Source organism: Eschrichtius robustus, chromosome 3 (assembly GCF_028021215.1).
Source record: "Eschrichtius robustus isolate mEscRob2 chromosome 3, mEscRob2.pri, whole genome shotgun sequence".
NCBI classification, from domain to species: Eukaryota; Metazoa; Chordata; class Mammalia; order Artiodactyla; family Eschrichtiidae; genus Eschrichtius; species Eschrichtius robustus.
In genome coordinates, this window is record NC_090826.1 from 131,710,054 (window position 1) to 131,734,777 (window position 24,724).

Genomic DNA, 24,724 nt, shown 5'->3' on the forward strand with positions numbered 1-24,724 from the left:
GGACTTCCCTGAATGACTTGGTGGTGCACAAGAAAATAACTTTAAGAAGAATGCTTTCTGTTAAGCTCCTGCATTGTTCCTGAAGGAGATGTTTCTATTTCTAATGCATGTTCTTTCTTCAAAAGGTATGACAGCAAAGACTGACAAGAGACTCTCTGAAATGCCTGTACTTTAAAAAAGACTTTTGACAAATGTTAACCTCATATCAGAATGACCTTGGAAGCATTCTGGATGGATTCTATCCTGCCAGTCTTTCAGTATTTCAAACTCTAGGATTTAAACTCATCTTGATGCTTTAGAAGTATTTTAAAACAAGAACATCTTATAACCTATCTAATGGCCCCTGTATTAATTGAGCACTTGCTCAAAATAGAATACAGAACTAGAAGAGGCATTTTCTTAACATCTGGCTGCTATATAACTGCAGATGTAACAAACAAGGTAATTTTCCACTTTGAAAAGGTTTAGTTGAAGTAATGATTTAATGTGTTAAATCATTTAATGAAAACAGAAAAGATATAGCAATATCTTAGATTAGAAAGTCTACTAGAAATACCTAAGTAATAAATAATGGCAGCATTTCTAGTCAGAAGCTCAGAGGATATAGGAAAGTTTCTGTTGTCTAAATTTCATATATATTTACGTATATCTGTGAGATATAGGTGTGGTTGCAAAGGTGAGAAATAACTTTGAGCTGTATATTTTATGATCACGCTCCATTATAAGGAAGGTGGTGTATCAGATAATGAAGGTTGTTTTCAGTTATTGATGCTGAAATTAATAGCAAGAATGATTTTATTTTCCTTTCGAAAAGGAAGGAGTATAACTTACGATGCTGGTGGTAGCACCAGTAACTGTAATGGACTAAAACGCTTTTCATCTGAATGCTTAAAAAAATGCATGCAGAATTAAAACTTCAGAAGTTTTTCCTATTTTGTCAGTGTTGACCCATTGTGTATTATCTTCTCTACTGGAAGTATGCTTTTTTTTCTCTTATGAGAGTTACAGGGCAATCTGGAGTCCATTACCGCTGTTCTGCTCCTTTGTGCCCCAGCAGAGATGAGTCTTTTAGAATTAATCTTGTTGGAGAAGGGGGTTCTTAGCTTTTGAGAGAAAAGAGAGAGAAATGGATCATAAAGTTGACCCACCAGCATCAAACCCTGAACGGAGCCAAAGACACTCTTTGCCACAATGAACTTTTTCTTAGCTTTCCAACCAAATCTGAGATCTTAATTATTTAAATTCTAAAATATGAATCCATTTCTCCTGACAGATGAAACAGGAAGCCTGAGCCTATGTAAGGTTTTTTTCTCACTCTTTCGAGTTGATCCCTAAGAAACTACCTTTCTGAGGAGAACAAACGGCCCACAAGAGCTTTTCTTCCTTTGGCAATTGCTTTTTTTTCTTTTACAGATTTAATGTTTCATAGTGCAAGGTATTATTAAAAAGTCCGTTTTCTCTAGAAGTGCCTTGTGTCTGCAAAAAGTTGTTTGAAAGCACCGGAGGAAGCTAATCGGTGACCTTTTTTTCACCTCCTTTCTAGCTTATCCCCCTTCCTCCCCCCTCCCAAAGCTGAGGTGTGTTACTGCTGCACTGAGGCTGATGAAGAGACTTGAGTACTCCCTGGGATGCTCAGCTGTGACAGAAGCGCTGCCACTGTCTACTGAAGCTGATTCTGAGACACTCATGGGCAGAGTTTAGCAGATGCTAGGCAGGGCACCTGCTTGCTGTAGCCAAAGCTGCAGGTTCTTTTAATTCCAAGCCATGAATGAATCCAGATGGACTGAATGGAGGATCCTGAACATGAGCAGTGGCATTTTGAATGTGTCCGAACGTCACTCTTGCCCACTTGGATTTGGCCACTACAGTGCGGTGGATGTCTGCATCTTCGAGACAGTTGTTATTGTCTTGCTGACATTTCTAATCATTGCTGGGAATTTAACGGTCATCTTTGTCTTTCACTGTGCTCCACTCTTACACCATTATACGACCAGCTATTTCATTCAGACAATGGCATATGCTGATCTTTTCGTTGGAGTTAGCTGCTTGGTTCCTACTCTCTCACTTCTCCACTACTCCACAGGTATCCACGAGTCACTGACTTGCCAGGTTTTTGGATATATCATCTCAGTTCTAAAAAGTGTTTCTATGGCATGTCTTGCTTGCATAAGTGTGGATCGCTATCTTGCAATTACCAAGCCTCTTTCCTACAATCAACTGGTCACCCCTTGTCGCCTGAGAATTTGCATTGTTTTAATCTGGATCTACTCTTGCCTAATTTTCTTGCCTTCCTTTTTTGGCTGGGGGAAACCTGGTTACCACGGTGACATTTTTGAATGGTGTGCCACCTCTTGGCTCACCAGTGCCTATTTTACTGGCTTTATTGTTTGTTTACTTTATGCTCCTGCTGCCTTTGTTGTCTGCTTCACTTACTTCCACATTTTCACAATTTGCCGGCAGCACACCAAAGAGATAAATGACCGGAGGGCCCGATTCCCTAGCCACGAAGTCGCTGCCTCTGGAGAGACTGGGCATAGCCCTGACCGTCGCTACGCCATGGTTTTGTTTCGGATAACCAGTGTGTTTTACGTGCTCTGGCTCCCGTATATCATATACTTTCTTCTAGAAAGCTCCCGGGTCTTGGACAATCCAACACTGTCCTTCCTAACAACCTGGCTTGCTATAAGTAATAGTTTTTGTAACTGTGTAATATACAGCCTCTCCAACAGTGTTTTCCGGCTAGGCCTCCGAAGACTGTCCGAGACAATGTGCACGTCTTGTATGTGTGTGAAGGATCAGGAAGCACGAGACCCCCAACCTAGGAAACGGGCTAATTCCTGCTCTATTTGAAGAAAACTACACAGTAAATCAAATGTAATCTGACAGTAGTTTGGGATTGTATTCTTGCTTCATCTGGAAATTTGCCACTAGAGAAATATTTACTTGAATAGTTGACTATGAGAGGAAGGGACTAAAGGTGTTTTTTTCATGGAAAAAAAACATCCTGAAGAAAAGGATGTATAGAGGGTAATCTCGTGAGATAACTGTAGTGTGTGAGTATGAATGTGCAGTAATAGGCAAAATCAAGCACTGAGGATGGAAAAGCACCTCAGATCTTCCACAGGGCATGAGCAAAGCCCCTGGCGTCTGTCTCTCTCTCTGACTGGACTCTGTCCTCTGTCTCTGTCTCTCTCATTCTGTCTGTCTCTGTCTCTCTCACTCTCTTTGTGTTTGTGGAAATTATTTACATAAATTGCCCTTTACAGAAAAATGCTACATATTATATATGTGGTAAAGTATAATTTTTTGCATCAAAGTGTACTTGTTTAAACTCACTTATCTACGATCCCTAAACAGTCTCTCCATGGAGGATGCATAATAAGCATTGTATTTTATTACCTGCCACACAACCATTTTGCTTGCGTTTTTATAATATCCGTAGCACAAAATTTCTGCTATGAACAAAAAGAAACAGTATTTTTGTTTCTTCTGGGTAAAATTATGCTCCCTCCTCCTTCCTAACAGCCTATTTTTTTTTTTTTTTCCTCCATTTTTCTTGATCTGCATCCTTTGGTACCTTAATCCAGAAGTGTCTTAGCTAATGAAAGAATCTGCTATATAAAAGTCATAATGTTGAATGATTTATTCCTTCCAAAAAAGCATTCTATAGGTTGTTTGAGATATTGTGTTAAGTATTTTTAATGGCTTTGGGAAACCTTTTTATTTGTTTTCTTTTGAATTAGTTCATGTGCCCAAAGTGGTGTCTTTTTGTTTTTTGCAGGGGCTATAGTTAAGCTTTGTTTTTCTTTAAGATAATTCACAAATAATTCTAATGCAGATGCAGAGTACTCACTCAGAAGTGAGGTATTGCTCTTAAAGCTACTTGTGTCCTTTTTTTTTTTTTTTTTAAAGAGTAAAATATTAACCTTTTTGTGTTAGATTTACAAAGCTTATTGTTGTGTCTGCTAATTATTTGTGTGATAATGCATTTGCACATACTATATTTTTTACAACAAAGAAAATGTAAATTACATTATGTGATCTGTGCCTAATGTCTTCTTAGCACACTATATAGATCAGTGTTGCTTAAGTCATCAACATTGGACAAAAATATACAAAAACTTCTTTTAAGAGAAAAATACTTTTGTGTAGTTGTTATTTAGATATTTCTATTAGACCAAGCTGCATTCTTAGTGATGCTGAGAATAAAATATACTTAATTATCAAATACAGGTTAGAACTGTCAGTATTTTCTTTTGTAATGATCTGTTTTCATATTCAGAGATTAAATTAACTTATTTTTTAGTGTGCTACATGGCATTGTGTAGTAAATTGTCAGGGGTTTAGATGTAGCAAAACGGCATTTGGGAAAATAGCAGTGAAGCAGGTGTAAGTGCTGAAACATCTAAATCTTACTTTTTTTACCATAAGTTTCCTGCCTGACAGATATTTTAAAATTTATATCAAACTACTGAGTATTTTTCTTCTCAGCATTTTTTATTTCTTTATTTTATGAAATGCATTTAGTGAAATGTGCCTATGACTCTTCAAATTGGAAGCCAACCATGTTTGCACACTGGTGGTTTGACTTCAGAGGTCTTTTAGTAAAAGAAATGTCATCATTTTATTGAGGTTGTTCTGAACCCATGTATATTTTTAAACATGTAAGGAAGGTTTAAAATAAAGAATAAAACAGTATTCTACATATTCAAAATCAGACTTTGCTTCAGTTTAATAAAACACTTAGAATAAGAGTTTACTGTTGGGGAATCAAAATTTGTTTCACATTTTTGTGGTTTGGGTTGTTTACATTAATTCTCATCCCGTTTGCCATTGACATCTTGGATAAGTTGAAATGTGCCTTTTGAGTTCAGACCCGTTTAAGGAAAACAAACTTCAAGGAAACATAATGCTGCTGACTTTTCAGGTGGCGTAAATAGAACTTTCAACATTATGTGTATTATTTGGGAATCAGATTTTGATCCTTTAGTTTGGTGTGTAAGTATAATTAGAAAAGACTCCATAGACCCTCTGTACAGAAAACCTGAGGCTGTGTTTATTGCATTTTCCTCTTCTGGCTTTTCCTCATGGTAGTTAATAACAATAATTATATGCCAGGCACTGTGTGAAGTTTTACATATATGAAAACATTTAATCCTCACTACAACCCGTGGAGATAGGTACTGTTTTTATCCCCATCCTAAAGATGGGGAAACCAAAGAAAAGTGATTTATACAAGGTCAGTCACTCAATTAATCAGTGGTAGAGGTTCATTCACACTCAATTAACCATTACGCTATGCTGCCTTTTCCCCCCAAAGCCTCCAGACCTTTGTACCTCTGTCTATACCTTTTCCCTACAGAACTTGTTTGAGTTTTCTTTTTTTCTCACTTAAATCTTTTGCTTCAGGTCTTTCCTTGTGATACCTTTTTCCTTGATCTTAAAAATCTCTTTTATTAAAGTAGCAATCTGGTAAGCCCACACTTACCAGTTTAGTCTTCAGTCAAACTGAAACCCTGGGGCATGACATTCCCTTGACGTTACTTTTGTTCATTTTTGTTACGTTTTCATTGAATATCTTTTTCAAGTCTCTATAAATTTCTTATTGAAAAAAATGTTTTTTGAAGGAAAAGAGTGGAGAAGGAAATCTCTGTTTTAGGCTGAAAGGAGAGCCTCTAGAAGGCAAGTTCTCGGTTTAGATTCTTCATTCATTTTAATGTTTCATGTGCAACTCCAGGGCAAGCCACTTAACTTGCTTTTGACATATTTTAATATGTGTTTATATAATAATACTTATTTTGAAATTATTCTGTCTTTTAGATGGATATGTTTTAAGAATAGAAAGCATAACCATTATTCTTATTATATTGTATTCTATGGTAATTATCCAATTTGGTTATAAATGACAACCAAACAATAATGATGTAGTCTATTACTAAAGGTTCTATTATCTGTGGTGTTGTTTCTAAAGTTATATAGTGTCGGAAGGCTTTATAACCTACTAGTTTGTGAAACCTGCACTGAAACCCTGGCCCTCATAAGCTGTTTAGCCCTAGGAAAAATACTGAATGTTCCACGTCTCCTGTTTTCTCATCAGGAAGATCCAGAGACTTGTACCTTCCTAGTAGGCTGGATTTGAGGACTAAATGAGATAAAGTAATCTCTGTGTTCAGCATGGCTCCTGACACATAGAAAGTATTTGGAATGTGGTAGCTCCTGTTTTATCATCTTTGTGGATGCCAGATTTATTGCCATCACAACTTAAAGATCACTAATTGCAATTTAAGAAAATTGTATTTTATAACAATTAGAGTTTTCTAAAATGGCATTTTTCCCCAAATCTGTCTAAACTCAGATTTTGGCCTAAACTCAGATATTTTTAAATGTAGAAAACTTCCATAATCTCTGAAAGCTCATTTTCCAGGAATAGTTATTCATGAAGACATCATTTGAGATTAAAGACATCCAGCAAGCAGATGATGGGATGAGACAGGAATGATTCTGAGATTAACCTACCTCCTTACTTTATTGTATTAAATATGCTTAAATATTTTTCTTTCATCAGGTTGGCAATAGAAGGAAAGCATTGTTCAGGAATATCTTGCCATTTGTCTTCGCATTTTAGTTTTCCTCATTTACTAAAATGGAATTTAAAGTATTTTGTCATGTACATGTTACCTCGAAGAAACAAAGATTAATAAATAGATTCGCTCTACATGTATCTTCTATAATGAAGATTAGAAATGATGTTGCTGCCTTAAATTAAATGACTTTCCTCTGTCTCTCCCTACCCTGGAAGCTAATCATTAGATGTGAAAAAGTTATAAATATGCGATAAACAGAGAAGATTAAGATGTGGGGAATTTGCTTGTATAACATGCTGAGCGTAGCATCATTTGTGTCCAGGTGGGACCATCGCAATGCACAGGAGATTATGTTACTGAGTTGATGCTCTATTCTGATGTATACGTTCCAAAAGTTGCTCTTTTCCCTGAGTAAAACTTTAAGATTAGAAGGACGTGTAGAAAGTTGCATAATCATCAACCAAATATATAGACACTGAGGAAAACAAAATGACTTGAAAAGAAAAAAAATATAAATCCCCTTTTCAGTGTTTCTTATATATGAAAGTTTTATCCAGGGCTAGTTTTGCTCTATAATTTAAAATATTTTAACTTTATTTAATAGTGTAAATGGTTGTCTTTTAAAATATTAAAAGTGATGTGATTAGGTTTTTCTTCTTTATTAATATTCTGTTTAAAAGTTTTTTACAGTGAGCGTTTACTTATGTTATAATGGGAAACTCGTTTTGTTAAAAAGAATGCTGACTGTTTAAAAAATATTTTGATGTTTCACAAAATTTTTGTTGATTCTACAAGTAACATTATCCAATTTTGTCTCAATACTATATTCTTTTGAAGACAGTTTATGCAGTTTCTGACTTGTGTAATATTTGTTATTTCACGTAAACTTTTTAGAGAAGTTTGATGCCCTTCTGCTTATGATATTAGATGTCCTTGACGTAATTTTGCTTCAGCACAATCAGTTTGAAGTGTTATTTGCTGAATCTGAAAGGGATCTCAATCACCTACCACTTTTCTACTGCACCATTTTTTTAATGCACTGTTGGTGGCACCTTTTAGCATTTTTCACATCTTCAAATAACAGAAGGATGACCTTGCATTAGGGAAATAGGGTCCCGCTGGTGTGTTAACTGCATTTCACAGATAGGCAAGATTCTGCTTTCAGTCCCCCAGCCCCAAAGATCGTATCTATAACTTTTTAATAGTAACTTTTATTCTCTTTTTATATATGATTCCCTATGAAGGTGAAGAAAATCAGAGTAATAAATTCAGCAGGAGTCTGTTATGTCTGATAGCAGAAAGGCATATGTGATATCAGTATCTTCACTATAGTAAACGGGACCACCAGATTAGTTTCGGAGATTGTAAATTTTTAAAATATGTTGGTGATAAATATCAAGAAACATAGTGCATAATGGTAGAACTTATTGAATGGAAATATTTGCTTAAATTCTAAAACTTCCCCAAATGCTCTTTTATGCAAGAGAAATCACATTTATCTTTGACTTTAGAAATTTGACTCCAATTTTACTGTTTTCTACTTAAGCAAGTATAAATGATGTTGATGCTGGTAAAAAGTGCCCAGATATACTTTACAAATTCAAAGTGGTGGCATTATTTTAGGTGGAAGGCCCACACACAACAAATCAAGTACAAAGTTATATAGCCTGTTCTTTAAAATTCAAAATGTATCTTTGAATGCAGTGCAGACTGTAGCAAGAGATGACCAGTGCATTTGTCTGAGGTTATGCCTGACACAAGCAAGTGTTCGTGTATATACTCTGTGTAAAATACAGTTTTAAAACATTTACTTATGTTTCTAATAGAGTTTGAAGTTTAAAATAGGTATTAGATTATACATTTTATAATAGTAAATAGCCTCTTCACAGTTATTCCATTTACTCTTCCAGGAGTTTTATAATTAAAAATAGTAAATTGGTAAAATTGATATTATAAATGATAGATTTTGCTAAGGTCAAAATATAATTTGTGAAGAAGCAGGTTAAAAAAATCCTGAAAATCCTTGTTTTAATATTTTAAGAAGTTAAATTATATTTGGATTGTTCTTAAATTTATTATTTTGGCAAGGAAAAGATGGTTCAAAATTCTGTCTTTAAAATTGCTTTAAGTTACCAATTTCAAAATAAAGCATAGTTTCTTATTTGCAAGAAAACAGCTTCTGTATAATGTATATCTAGGTTTTTGTGAAATGTTCTTGCCATAAGTTAGATTTTAAAATGTAATAAAAATTACAAATAAATATGCATTTAACTTTTTGCTCTCTTCAAACAGAATCTGAGGAAAAGGTTGACACCCCAAAGATTAGATTTGTCACACTTCTGCTTCTATTTCCCCAACACAATTTTTTAAAACACTTATTACATGTCCAAGGTCTTAAAACTTTACTGGATTTTTAGATGTATTTACTTGGAGATAAACCTGGAAAAGTACATTTTAAAGATTCATATTTAGAGTGTTTTATTATTAAATGGGTCTTGTAATGGCTTCTGTTATTTCAATCATCAGCTTCACTTACAGCCCTACTTTCTCAGTTTCTAAATGTGATTTAACACTTATCATTGAACAAACTATTAAAATTGATTAGAGGACTATACCTTGATTGACTTTTATAGATTTTGAAGTCCAGGACATCCTGTGGTAGCATTTATTTGTGGGACAAGATAAAGGTGTGTGCATGTGGGTGTGTGTGTATTTGTTATAATGCTTTTACCAATGTTACAAACTTAGAAAAAAATCCCTGCATGCTCAATTTGCAGTCATTGTAGAGTGTTTAATTACTTTGCCATAGTTAAAGGTACACATTTTTTTTTTTAATAGAAAACTTATTAGGATTTGAAGTAACATTCTTTGGTGAGATTACCCATGATGTCTTAGTTTTGGAATGTTACTATGAGATGTATTCAAATGATTCCGTGTGCAATGAGGAAAATGGAGACAAGTACCTGCCTCTCGTATCAAGTGTGTTAAGAAATTATTAGAAAACGCTGCACGTTAAAATTCGAAAAAGCTTAAAATGCTTTTGAACATGTAAAATGCCCTCGGCATTATGAATTAGATGTATTCTAAAAGCTTCTGTGAGTACGCCCTATCTCATTTCACATATAGAAATCTGAGATAAGATTTTTAAGTGACCCTCACGAGATCACATAACCAGATAGAGATACTACTGACCATATGTCTTGTGCAGCAATAGTTTTGCCTGTGATAAAGTTCTTGAATAATGTATTTATGGATGGCTGGTGGTTGAGTGACCTGACCCTTCTTCCTTCAGTAGCAAATGAAGACTTAGTTGATACAGGAAAATTCCATATAAAATTTTATCTTTTAATTTTTAAAGTGGGAAAGATTACCTTAAGGTTGACTATATGTTGAAGGTGGGATTTTGAGGTCATGGAAATTTTTAATAAGATGTATTCTCAGCACTGCTAATTGTGTTGATATTTCTTAAAGCAATTTCTTATCCGTAGAGGGTAATGAAAATTTATCTCTCCTTTTAAAAACATAACAGTTTGAAAACATCTGCTGAATTTATTGAGAGCTATATAGACTGAATTCAGCTGTATTAGTTATGTATTTAAAAACTATAACCTTGATGAAGAATTGTCAGAAACACACTACTATATTCATATAACTACTTCTGAAAAGTAAACATGTCATAGCTGTGCACTTTGTGTTCTGAATGTTCTTTGTAATGGACTTGCGATGTTGTTGAAGTCATAATAGGATGGGTTTTTCTGAAGCATTATGATGGAAAAGATTTTGACATTTCTGGCTACAGTGCTTTATAAAGTCCTATATATGTTTGTGTATAGTCTAAAAAATAGAACTCAGGGAATCAGAGAGAACAGTCTGAATTAGTGATGTTTTACCTAAAACCTTATTAATATATAATTCAGTTTTCTTTCCATGAAATAATATGTTTATAGAAAAATTAAAGGAACTCAAATTAGGCTAACACAGGATTGTCTTATAAATGTCCTTAGATGAAACCTTTCCTTAGTTTCGAAAGTACATGCATCAGTTGAATATAACTGCATTCTACTGAGTTATTTGAAGTTTGTTGCCTTAAACATTTAAGATTTTTGTGAGAATTTATGACTATTTAATTTACGGTACTCATTAAAAGGGTTTGCAAGATGAGTCATTGCAAAATTCAAATTATTGCAGTCTGAATTAACCAGATATGTTTGCATTCCATATCAACAAGTTAGGGCAATAAATATTTATTGATTGTGTTTTATGTGACATGAATTGTGGTTCTACAGATACTCCTGGACGCTTTTAAGTCCAAAGAATAACTTATTGAATTGTGGGAAGCAAGCAAGGGGGCAGATTATCTAATTTCTAGAATTTGAGGGAGAGATTTTAGGAACAATGCAATAGATTGAAGAATTAGAGGGATTGATTTATTTTAAAAGATGAATTGACCTAAATATTTAGCCATGTGTCTAGATGCTTTAGTCTCAGAAGATACCTTGGGATACTTGAGAAGTTATTAAAATGAAAGGAAAGGAAATGTTCACTGTTTAACATAGTATTGTTGAGAGAAATACACAATAACTTTGGGATACAGTATATTAAAAATAAAATATTCTTTTATATGGATTAAATCTAATTGGAGTAAAATCATTAGGTATAAGCTTTGAGATTAGGACAAGAATATTAACATGGGTAGAAGTAGCTTCAGGGACTGTACATGGGGACGACACGTTCTACCAACTCAGGTATCATCCTAGACCACTACTACTAGTTTTTCCCTAATATTTGTCATCTGATTATCGATGAATCTTACTTTATGAAGGCTTTTTTAGTGACAGGCAGGTTTTAATTTGTCTGCTACTAAGCTAATCATATGATGTATACCTGATATTTTTTGATTAATAGAATCATTTATGCATTTGTTCCTTAAGTATTTATCAGGTTTTTCCTGTGTAAAAACTATACAGGGACTATACTAAATTCTACGCAAGACAGTGAGATTTATAAGTAAAACAGGTTTTCAGTTCTCTAAGAGCATATAGACTAATAGGGGATAGATGGACCACATATAGGTAACTATAGTATAAGATAGGAGTTGACAAAGTCTACTGCTTACTATTGTAAATAAACTTTTACAGAAACATAGTTGCACCCATTCATTTATAAATCAACCTCTGGCTGACTTCATATTTCATACTGGAATGGCAGAGTTAAGTAGTTGTGACAGAGATTTTATGTCCTACAAAACCTAAAATATTTACTATTTGGCCCTTTCAGAAAAACATTTACTGACCCCTGATATAAGACATTATATATACCTTGTACATGGTACTCACAGTAATAGAACATTGTGCTTTTATCATTGCTAAGGATCTCATAAGGAGGAGTGATTGTTAATTTCAACCTGATTCACCCAAGTATCAGGAAAATTTCCAGCATATGGGTAAAACCATAGATATTGAGTCTTCCTCTATGATTCCAGTGGTTTGTCAACCGATTACGTCACTCTAAACGAAACAAAGAACTATTCTTTCTAATTAATTAATTCTTACCTTTTACAGTTAATCTGCATACTTATTATATTTACACCTTTTCCTATTTGGCTAAAATTCTTTGCATATGAAACTTACTTCCTAGTCTCTTTATTCAACTGCTAATGTATATAGTCATACATTATTTTACCTTTAAATATGGAGCCAATAATACTTAATATTGAATGTAGTTTTCAAATATCAAAAGCATTTGTTAAACTTTCCTTCAGTAAGTGATAACCTTATAGTCTGAACAAATTGATTCACTTATAAATAAGCAGGCCTCTTTTGTAGTGCTCTAATAGGCAGTGAAACAGAAGATCTAGCTATGTAAGAGCCACACTTGTATGCAACTCTAAAATGTATATGATTTAAGAGAGTTTATAGGGATTCCTTGGCAATCCAGTGGTTAGGACTTGGCGCTTTCACTGCCCTGGCCGGGGTTCAATCTCTGGTTGGGGACCTAAGATCCCACAAGTGCTGCGTGGCCAAAATATAAAAAAAATTTAAAAAAGAGAGTTTATAATTCTGCATTTGTATATAACATTATTAGTAGGCTCTTGGTAATATATGTGAGAAAATTAATGGATATAGTTGCACTCATGGCTAAGAGTGCCTACATCAAAAAGAATTTTATGGTGTTTGACATTGTCAGATGTCAAAGGCGTTTTAAACTAATCTGTCAGAGCGTTTTGGTTTTCCTCAAGTTTAGTCAAATGGGTGAGAAAATGAATAAATGATCTTGAAACTTCTTTGAAGACACACTTCATTTGGTTCATTAGAATAAAAGCAAACAGTTATATATGCTTTCCATGCACTAGGTACTTTTCCATATCAGAGGTAGGAGAGCCATCCTTTGAACCCATATAGTCTGGCTGAACACCATAATAATTTATTTATTGTATATTTTTCTCTAAATGAATGAAAGGAAAATTTCTTGTAAAGCTGGATGTTAAAAAATAGTAAATTGTCAGGTTTCCATCAGTTGATTTTAAATGAAAGATCTCGAAGGATTATTAGGATTATTGTTGCCTTTTTTGGAACAGTCAGTAGACTGGAAGACTTTAAGGGAAGACCTCAAGGATTTCTTATAGAGATAATTTGAGTGTTAAGATATTGTCTCTGCTTCTTTATATATGCACCAACTTGCCCTTCCATAATTAGCACTTTTTAATTTCATACAACTCTATAAAAGGACAAGTTATAGCTAACTGCTGAAAACGTATCTCAAAATCCTGCCTTTTCTAATTCTCATCCCTTCTACGTAGCTAATTTCCATTTTTTCATCCTCAGTCAAGATTCATTTTAGTTGTTTTTATTTTTAATTTTTAAAGAAATATTACTCCTCAAGGAAATACAGGGAATATTTAAAAGGATAAAAAAGAGACTAAATCACCCATAATTCCGTTACCCATATATACTTAGATATAGCAACTCTTCATTTTTTTTTTTTCCCCTTCCATTTTTCCACCGTGGACCAGGACTTCTTCTATGTAAAGGATTTTTTAATGTGTAGTTATTTATATCTTAAGGACTTTTCTATTTTATTGAATACTTTTTATGAACATCTTTATAAATAAAACTTTGTCCCTATTTAGTATTATTTTCTTAGAATTTTTAAGAAAGAGAAATACTGAGTCAAACTTATGAAAATATTTTAAGATTATTTATACATGTTGCCAAATTACTTTCCAAAAGAAGTGAGCCGGTTTATCTTCATACCAGTAACTATCAACCTACCTTGCTTCACCACAAACTTGCCAGCAGCAATTCTAATTAACAAGTAAATTAAGGGAATTGATTTTCACTTTATCCCCTCTGAGCCCCTACAGAGGTTGCTTTGCTTAATATGTTTTTTGTGGTATTTTTCTTCCTTGCACTAAAAAAACCAAAAACCAACCAAACAAACAAACCTAAAACAGAGATGGGCCTGCTGAGCCTCATTTAAACCAGTGTACTCAAATTCTTTATTTCAAAGAGGGAGGAGATATGGGGATGTACGTATATGTATAGCTGATTCACTTTGTTATAAAGCAGAAACTAACACACCGTTGTAAAGCAATTATACTCCAATAAAGATGTTAAAAAAATATAAAAAAATAAAAGAGACTAAAGAAACATAAAAAAAAAAAAAGCCTTTGAGCTCAGGTCATCTTCTCACTTTTATTAGCTCACCATTTACTCTGTGTTGCTGCCTTGTTAAGACCAGGTGTTATTTTAAGAATGTTGAATTCTGACAATGCTGTTGTCCCGTTATTGGTACTGTCTTCAGCATTTGCTATTCATTGCATGTGGTGTGTGCCACACAGCTGCCTATATTGGAGTTTGAGAAAGACCTAGAACATTTTCCCCCTTGTGTTCTTCTGCCTCTGTGAGGGAGGATCTTTTCCTAAGCAGAGACTTTTGAGGCCTGTGTCTTTGGGGTGTATGTGGACATCAAGACTTCAGCTGTTAAGGGCTGAGAACCCCAGGCCTGGTTTTGATACTTGGGATTTTTCTAACCCACAGAACCATGGGTATAGTTCCCACAGTGGTGACTGGAGCTGTGGTGAGCCAGTGAGTGGCTTTACCACTTTGGAGCTGGCACACCTGCTGTGGATGTCTGCGGAGCAGGGGATGCTTGTAAGTCTGCACCTTTTCTCCCTGTTCTGTCTTTTACATTGCCCTGGTTCCTCAGAGTACTTTGTATATAGGCTACTCAGTTCTTGTTGAGCTGAGTATAGAGTGCTCTCTATTATAGTTAAGTCATTTATTTGTTGAGTTGAATTCAATTTAATTGTTTGGCTTAACTGCATTTTGAGATCTTTCTCCTTTTCTCCCCCACTCAGTTGAGCATTGGTTGGACTGAAAATTACATCAAAATCCTTTCCCCCTGCCTTTCTAGTAGAGTATATATGAGGGAGCAATGGAAAAGAGTACATTAGAAGAGATGAAAGGTTATTTAATATAGGTATCATTTAATATAGCTACCTACTCTAATTGAATTCTTCCGTCCAAAATCCACATTCAGTGGACTTGGTAGGCTTTGAATACGTGTTTTAAAGGTAGGTGAATGCACTTTGGGGTAACTTTGGATTCGGAATAATTTTTATATTCAGCTGAAATGAATGTCTTTCTGATTTCTTCTCACTGTGATTATATAGAAAAAATTAACATTTCTATTTTACCCAAGAACCTTCTGTATACATTAGTAGAATCATTGTTTCTGTCTCTAGTCTTCTCTTAGTCTTGAGCCATTCCTTGTAAAATATGGTTTTGGAGCTCATCACCAGCTTTTTCATGAATTTGCTCTAATATATTCTTCTTTAAATGGATGAATGTAATGTTCTGTATGCGATATGACCAGTAACAGAGGATAATGGAGTTATTATTTCCCCTTGGTTTACATACCATACTGCTTTTTTCAGCACAGAAGTAAATTAGATATCTTTGATAGTTATATTTTACCATTTAACATACTGAGTTTATTTTCAATAAACCCCTAGGTCTTTTTCATACCTACTTAATTACATGTTCCTTCTCCCTACATGCACAGTAGTTCATGTTTTTTTAAAAAAAATTATTTGCTTTATTTATTTATTTTTTTAAAATTTTATTTATTTATTTATTTATTTTATTTTTGGCTGTGTTGGGTCTTTGTTTCTGTGCGAGGGCTTTCTCTAGTTGCGGCAAGCGGGGGCCACTCTTCATCGCGGTGCGCGGGCCTCTCACTACCGCGGCCTCTCGTTGCGGAGCACAGGCTCCAGACGCGCAGGCTCAGTAGTTGTGGCTCACGGGCCTAGTCGCTCCGCGGCATGTGGGATCTTCCCAGACCAGGGCTTGAACCCGTGTCCCCTGCATTGGCAGGCAGATTCTCAACCACTGCACCACCAGGGAAGCCCAGTTCATTTTTTTTTAAACACAATTTTAGACTATCTTTATCTCTCTTAAATTTCATCATGTTAGACTTGGCTCAGTTGGTCCAGGCTTTTTGAAACGTCATCGTGTCTTCTAATATATTCATTAAACTTTTGCCATCTGCATATGTGATAAACATCTTTAATGTGTAAATCCAGGTAATTGATGTTGTCTCAAACTATCTTTGTCATTGGTTCCCAAGACCATCCTCAGATTTGGTGTTTTGTTGGAAGGACTCAAGATTTAGTGTATTGTTGTACTCATGGTTAAGATTTATTACAGCAAAAGGATGTAAAGCAAAATTAGCAAAGGGAATCAGGCAGAAGCTTTTAAGAGCCCTCTTCCAATGGAGTCACAGAGCATACACTTAATTCCTCCAGCTACTTGTGACAACACGTGCAAAGTGTTGTGTACCAGTGAATCTTATTAGAGACTCAGTATTCAAGGATATTACTTGGGGCTGGTCATATAGGCATCCTTTACCCAGCACCTACCAGAATCCCAGGCTCCCAGAAGGACAACAGATATTTCACACAAACCATATTGTTTGCACAAACAGTCCGGGCGTAATGAATCATCCTTGTCGTTTAGGGGAAGCTTTATATGATTGTAGGGAAATGTTTATCAGCCAAGTTCCCAGAAGCTAGCCAAGGGCCAGCCTTACAAGGAGGCTGTTCTAAGGACAGGCAGTCTCAGGCCTGCTTATTAACTCTTTTCTATACATTATGTTATGTTGACATTTACTGTGTGTGTGTGTGTGTGTGTGTGTGTGTGTGTGTGTATATGTATATAGTGTAAATGTTTTAGGATATTGGTGGGATACAATTTCCTATAGTATTCACCAAGGGGAGTCATTCAGTTCTTTTTATGCTCGTAGAAATAGCTGAATGTAGGCCTTTTGATTAGATTAGACCTGTTATTTTTACAGCAGTAGACCTTTTACTTGAAATACACCTTACCTTACCACTTATATTGATTTCTTCTAAACAACAGTTTTAGTGATATAATATTTTGATAAGAATGTTTAACATTTGCCTCTCCTTTTTCTTCCTGACTACTAATTGCAAAATACTTAATTTTGTAGTTTCCAGACTTCCAAGTGGCTAAATTACAAAGATGCTATACAACTTTTAAAACCTAGTTTTCCTGTAATTTGTATTATTCTTTTAACCTTGTTTATGATTGAGTAAGGTTGAGAAGAGAATTAACAATAACAACAGCAACAAATCACAATTTGGATAAAAAGCAACAACTAGATCTTCATAATGTAAATTTCTCAATTTGGATTAAAAGCAACTAGATCTTCATAATGTAAATTTCATTAATTATATTGTCTTAAGTTGATGCAGAAAGTTACTGTTTATTTTAGAACACTGGGGCATTTATGGAAATGCAGAAACCTTTTTTCACTGTTTAAGAAGTTCTTAATTTGATATAATACAGGTAGATATTTTGGACTTGTTAGAAGAGAATATGTTATTTTCTAAGCTTATATATTGAACTATAAATTTTTAAAAGGCCAAGAAAAAAGTGTTTAAGTCCTTCTGCTTATTTATTTAGCAAATCAAAATATAATTTAATATATGATTATGTGATAGCATTTACTGTAAGAAAATTTACCATTTGTATTCCATAACTACATTTAAAATATAGAAAGATTTTAATGCAGATATCTTTACTGTTTGGAACATATTTTGCAGGAAGATGTTTAAGAATGCATTTTAGTGGAGATTTTAAGAAGATGAATGATAATAACCTTTGGAGTTTTTATTTAAGTGGACTTCTGCCCGAGGACAAATGAATGATTAGATGGCATTTAAAAATGATCCTTACAGAGCTATAATTTTGATGCTCTCCTTGTCCTTCATTTACTGTTCCCTTTGAATATTTCCGCAGAAAGCTCATCCATTCTCAGGGACTGAAGTACCATTCTTTTAGCAAGTACTTTTAAATGGAGCTCTTTAAATCTGGCCTTGTACCTACTTTCCAGTCACGTATATTTTGCCTTTTTACTCTGGATTTCTCCTAAACTTTGAAACCCAAACAATTACAAAGGGAATTCATTATTGCCAACCCTTATTCCTTAAACTGACCATCTCCTTTTGTTTTGTTTTGTTTTCTTATTGATTTCATTGGGACCTTCCTAGTATCTTCCTAGATCTCCACATTATAGCTCTGTGTATTTAATAAATGCTCATTGAATAAAAGACTATCAAGACTTTTTCTTCTCCCTCATTCTCCATTTCATTCAGAATCCAATTTGTACTGATTTTTTCTTTACTGTCTTTTAAGATATCGTCTCTGAGTAACCCCACTTAGATCAATTTCTTTCAGTCTTCATGTATGGTTTTATTATATTCTTAATGTAAATACTTTAAATCATAGGAGATTTAGTTTACCTGATAACTTATGGACACACCTAGGAATCCTTTTGTGACTTGTAAGGTGACCTTTTTTTTTTTAACATCTTTATTGGAGTATAATCGCTTTACAATGGTGTGTTAGTTTCTGCTTTATAACAAAGGGAATCAGTTATACATATACGTATGTTCCCATATCTCTTCCCTCTTGCATCTCCCTCCCTCCCACCCTCCCTATCCCACCCCTCTAGGTGGTCACAAAGCACCGCGCTGATCTCCCTGTGCTATGCGGCTGCTTCCCACTAGCTATCTATTTTACGTTTGGTAGTGTATATATGTCCATGCCACTCTCTCACTTTGTCACAGCTTACCCTTCCCCCTCCCCATATCCTCAAGTCCATTCTCTAGTAGGTCTGTGTCTTTATTCCCGTCTTGCCCCTAGGTTCTTCATGACCATTTTTTTCCCCTTAGATTCCATATATATGTGTTAGCATACTGTATTTGTTTTTCTCTTTCTGACTTACTTCACTCTGTATGACGGACTCTAGGTCCATCCACCTCACTACAAATAACTCAATTTCATTTCTTTTTATGGCTGAGTAATATTCTATTGTATATATGTGCCACATCTTCTTCTTTATCCATTCATCTGTTGATGGAGACTTAGGTTGCTTCCATGTCTTGGCTATTGTAAATAGAGCTGCAAGGAACATTGTGGTACATGACTCTTTTTGAATTCTGGTTTTCTCAGGGTATATGCCCAGTAGTGGGATTGCTGGGTTGTATGGTAGTTCTGTTTTTAGTTTTTTAAGGAACCTCCATACTGTTCTCCATAGTGGCTGTATCAATTTACATTCCCCCCAACAGTGCCAGAGGGTTCCCTTTTCTCCACACCCCCTCCAGCATTTATTGTTTGTAGATTTTTTGATGATGGCCATTCTGACTGGTGTGAGATGATATCTCATTGTAGTTTTGATTTGAATTTCTCCAATGATTAATGATGTTGAGCATTCTTTCATGTGTTTGTTGGCAGTCTGTATATCTTCTTTGGAGAAATGTCTAGTTAGGTCTTCTGCCCATTTTTGGACTGGGTTGTTTGTTTTTTTGATATTGAGCTGCATGAGCTGCTTGTAAATTTTGGAGTTTAATCCTTTGTCAGTTGCTTCATTTGCAAATATTTTCTCCCATTCTGAGGGTAGTCTTTTGGTCTTGTTTATGGTTTCCTTTGCTGTGCAAAAGCTTTTAAGTTTCATTACGTCCCATTTGTTTATTTTTGTTTTTATTTCCATTTCTCTAGGAGGTGGGTCAACAAGGATCTTGCTGTGATTTATGTCAAAGAGTGTTCTGCCTGTGTTTTCCTCTAAGAGTTTGATAGTGTCTGGCCTTGCATTTAGGTCTTTAATCCATTTTGAGTTTATTTTTGTGTATGGTGTCAGGGAGTGTTCTAATTTCATACTTTTACATGTAGCTGTCCAGTTTTCCCAGCACCACTTATTGAAGAGGCTGTCTTTTCTCCACTGTATATGCTTGCCTCCTTTATCAAAGAGAAGGTGACCATATGTGCGTGGGTTTATCTCTGGGCTTTCTATCCTGTTCCATTCATGTATATTTCTGTTTTTGTGCCAGTACCAAACTGTCTTGATTACTGTAGCTTTGTAATATAGTCTGAAGTCAGGGAGCCTGATTCCCCCAGCTCCATTTTTCGTTCTCAAGATTGCTTTGGCTATTCGGGGTCTTTTGTGTTTCCATACAAATTGTGAAATTTTTTGTTCTAGTTCTGTGAAAAATGCCAGTGGTAGTTTGATAGGGATTGCATTGAATCTGTAGATTGCTTTGGGTAGTAGAGTCATTTTCACAATGTTGATTCTTCCAATCCAAGAACATGGTATATCTCTCCATCTATTTGTATCATCTTTAATTTCTTTCATCAGTGTCTTATAATTTTCTGCCTACAGGTCTTTTGTCTCCTTAGGTAGGTTTATTCCTAGATATTTTATTCTTTTTGTTGCAATGGTAAATGGGAGTGTTTCCATAATTTCTCTTTCAGATTTTTCATCATTAGTGTATAGGAATGCAAGAGATTTCTGTGCATTAATTTTGTATCCTGCTACTTTACCAAATTCATTGATTAGGTCTAGTAGTTTTCTGGTAGCATCTTTAGGATTCTCTATGTATAGTATCATGTCATCTGCAAACAGTGACAGCTTTACTTCTTCTTTTCTGACTTGGATTCCTTTTATTTCTTTTTGTTCTCTGATTGCTGTGGCTAAAACTTCCAAAACTATGTTGAATGATAGTGGTGAGAGTGGGAAACCTTCTCTTGTTCCTGATCTTAGTGGAAATGGTTTCAGTTTTTCACCATAGAGGACGATGTTGGCTGTGGGTTTGTCATATATGGCCTTTATTATGTTGAGGAAAGTTCGTAAGGTGGCCTTTTTAATTGTTAGACAGCTCTATGACTTAGAAGATGTTTCCTAATAGTGAGCCCAAATCTTCTTTCTTGAAATGTCCACCATTTGATCCTATGTCATCTTTCTGGAGAAAACAGAAATAAGTCTTTTCCTTTTTTCGATACAGGTCTTCTCATATACGAAAACTGCTCTTGTATCTTCCTCCTCTTCCCAGATTAAGCATCTTTTTTTCCCCACACTTTGTTCATTTGTTCATTCAGCAGATATTTATTTAGTACCTCTTAGGTGCAAGTCAGTTTGAAATACTTGCAATATGGTGGTGAACAAGAATGACTAGCTCTCTTTTCTCATAGGGCTTATGTCCAAATAGAGGTGAACTAAAAGTATTCCAGATTAAGACATTGACAAATGAAATATAAGATAATTTTGGATTATGATAAATGCCATAAGAAAATAAAACAGGGTTATAGGAGAAAGTGGGCATGGAGATGAGAGGTGACTTCTCCATTTACTTTGGTTTCCAAATGTTTCATCATCTTGGTTGCCCTCCACCACAACAACATGCCTGGCCTTTGGCACTTTTCAGATCCCTGTAATGATGGACTTCTGACCTGCTAATGTCCTCTGTGTACATAGGAAGGTAGACAGAGGACATTATATGCGAGATAGAGCCAAATAGACTACAGCATCAGTAAGGCCACTATTAAAAAGGAAGACACAAAAATTTAGATCTCTGGGGTTATTGTTGGACTTAGAGGCACAGCATTCTCTGGCCCAGTGTGCTCTTACATAGTACAGTGGGACTAGTAGTTGCCATATCTATACAGTGTGCTTTCATTAGTGTGGTCCCAGATATATACTTAGCTGTTTCAACAGCGGGTCATCCTAGGTTTGTAGTGAACTTTTTAAGGTCTGTCATTTTTTAACTCTTCTTCAACCAGATTTTTCATATTCGGAACTTGGAAAATTAATTTATTGAACCTAATTGCAGGGCTTTATAGTCATCCCTGTAAAATTTAATCTTACTAGCCCTTCCTCCTAGTTTTATGTGATATTTTTGAATCTTGTTATAGATTTGAGAAGCTTACCTTTTCTGTTGTCCTTCAAGTTAGCAATCATGATGTAAGCAGAATAGCAAGAAGGGAACTTACTAAAAAGGTTCCTTCTAAATGGCTTATGCTTTATTTAATTAGCACATTTTGACTGTAGTTGTGTGTGTACCTCTAACTCTACCTAGTATCTAGTTCCCATTTTATCTAGTGTTAATATCTAGTTCCCATTTTTCCCTTTTATGTTCAATTATTTCATGAGATGTTTGCTAAAGAGAATGAAACATAGTCATTCAGCCTGCATTCCAGAGTCAAACTGATTTGGGTTTTAACTTTTCATTTTGTCTATTGTTATCTGTGTAGTACTGGGCATGTTACCTAACCTCTCTGAACCTTGGTTTCCTAATAATTATACTTGCTTCATGGGGGTACATGAGATAATGAATGTAAATCACCTATCATAGTGCCTGTCATATAAAAGAGTCCAATGAATATTAGCAACAGCAACTGTAGTCATTGTTGTTGTCCAGCCCTGCAGAAATTAAATGTATTCTGTCTCAGGTTTGCCCGATCTAAAACCCTTTAAATGCATGTGCACATACACAAAGGTAATCATAGCTAGATTGTTGCCATTTTTTCCTCAGTGATGGGCACAGTGAAACATCTTTGTTTCTTAAGTTTTGTAAGCCATCTGTCTAGAATTTTACTAGATGAAGCATCAAACTTACTTTATCTGAAATCCGTATTTTCTGATTTACAGCTTAAACTTTATCTTCTTTCTAGTTATTTATCATCTTTCTGCTGGTTCACAATTTCTCAAAGGTTAGCAATAATACTGATCTTTTAATAGCTACCTTGGTTTATCTTTGTTTAAGCCTAGCTGAAAGTGAGGCATGGGCATGGGATGCTGAAAGTAAGTTTGCAGGTTGCTTGGGTATTTCATTAGCATGGTTCTCATCTCTGTTAGCACAGAGAATAAAATTATAGCGGGGAGTACAACACTGTAAATCAACTATACTTCAAATAAAATTATAGCGGGGAAGAGAAATAGCACTTACAACACAGCTACTCTGTGACAAGCATTATGAAAACATCTTCATATATTATTTTATTCAACTCTTTTAGTAAGTCTATTTCACAGGCAAGGAAATTGAGCCTTGAAATTTAAATACCTACATCACCTCACATCTATTAAGTAGTGGAATCTATAGAATTTGAATCCAGTTTTGTCTGACACCAAAACCGTTTCCTTTCCACTCTATTTCCTTTCCGTTGCCTCTCTGTTTCCCCTTTTATTTGGCAGTTAACCTGAAGCCAATATTCTTTTCTTTTGTTAGGCATCTATCCTTGGAAAACTAATAGAGGGTTGCTGTAGAGGAGATTTTCAAAGTCAGAGAATTGATGAGGATCATCACTAAAGTTGGCAAATTTTCCTAGATAGGAAATCTTTAGCATTTTAGAGATATTATAGAATCATGGACTCTTAGAGTTGGAAGAGACCTTCTTGGTCATGAGTTTTGTTTTCTGGCCATTTAACAGTTATAAATGTGGGATATATATATATTATAAAGAGGTTATTTTAGTGTTTTTGTATCTGAAATATTTTGATTGTGATTTAAGGTCAATTTTTGCCTTTCTTTATCATACTTCTCTACAATACATTGTATTTTATTTTATTTATTTATTTTTTAACATCTTTATTGGAGTATAATTGCTTTACAATGTTGTGTTAGTTTCTGCTTTATAACAAAGTGAATCAGCTATACATATACATATATCCCCATATCTCTTCCCTCTTGCGTCTCCCTCCCACCCTCCCTGTCCCACCCTTCTAGGTGGTCACAAAGTACCGAGCTGATCTCCCTGTGCTATGTGGCTGCCTCCCACTAGCTATCTGTTTTACATTTGGTAGTGTATGTCCATGCCACTCTCTCACGTCATCCCAGCTTACCCTTACCCCTCCCCATGTCCTCAAGTCCATTGTCTACGTCTGAGTCTTTATTCCTGTCCTGCCCCTAGGTTCTTCAGAACCTTTTTTTTTTTTTTAAGATTCCATATATATGTGTTAGCATACGGTATTTGTTTTTCTCTTTCTGACTTACTTCACTCTGTATGACAGTCTCTAGGTCCATCCATCTCACTACAAATAACTCAATTTAATTTCTTTTTATGGCTGAGTAATATTCCATTGTATATATGTGCCACATCTTCTTTATACATTCGTCTGTCAATGGACATTTAGGTTGCTTCCATGACCTGGCTATTGTAAATAGTGCTGCAGTGAACGTTTTGGTACATGACTCTTTTTGAATTATGGTTTTCTCAGGGTATATGCCCAGTAGTGGGATTGCTGGGTCGTATGGTAGTTCTATTTTTAGTTTTTTAAGGAACCTCCATACTGTTCTCCATAGTGGCTGTATCAATTTACATTCCCACCAACAGTGCAAGAGGGTTCCCTTTTCTCCACACCCTCTCCAGCATTTATTGTTTGTAGATTTTTTGATGATGGCCATTCTGACTGGTGTGAGGTGATACCTCATTGTAGTTTTGATTTGCCTTTCTCTAATGATTGGTGATGTTGAACATCCTTTCAGTACATTGTATTTTAAAAGTTTCTTTTGTATTTCTAAATCTAAAGGTTACACAAACCTGATATATATGAATAAGGATAAATGAATAGAAATTTTAGAATTCTTCTTTTGTGTGTGAGAGATACCACGGTGCTCCAGTTTATCTAATGACCTAATGATAAAATTCTGCAAGAGAGTTTTACACACACACAAAAAAAGTACTGGTAGGCTGATTTTATACTAGATAATTCTGCTTTTTAAAAATTTTTTGTGTGGTACATCACAACTTCTAATAGTAGTTTATTTCATCTTTCTGTCAACC

General features: G+C 35.0%; 2 protein-coding genes across 5 annotated transcripts in view; both read left to right on the plus strand.

The window, feature by feature from the left end:
- RABGAP1L (RAB GTPase activating protein 1 like) overlaps positions 1–24,724 on the plus strand; it is a 665,825-nt gene that overhangs the window by 229,295 nt on the left and 411,806 nt on the right. The window lies entirely within an intron of this gene.
- GPR52 (G protein-coupled receptor 52) lies at positions 1,765–2,850 on the plus strand. The gene has a single exon (XM_068538386.1). It carries the CDS (start codon positions 1,765–1,767, stop codon positions 2,848–2,850), a length of 1,086 nt encoding a protein of 361 aa, XP_068394487.1.

Excerpts from the sequence above, each read along its gene's own strand:
- GPR52 (XM_068538386.1), top strand. The coding sequence starts at position 1,765 with ATGAATGAATCCAGATGGACTGAATGGAGGATCCTGAACATGAGCAGT.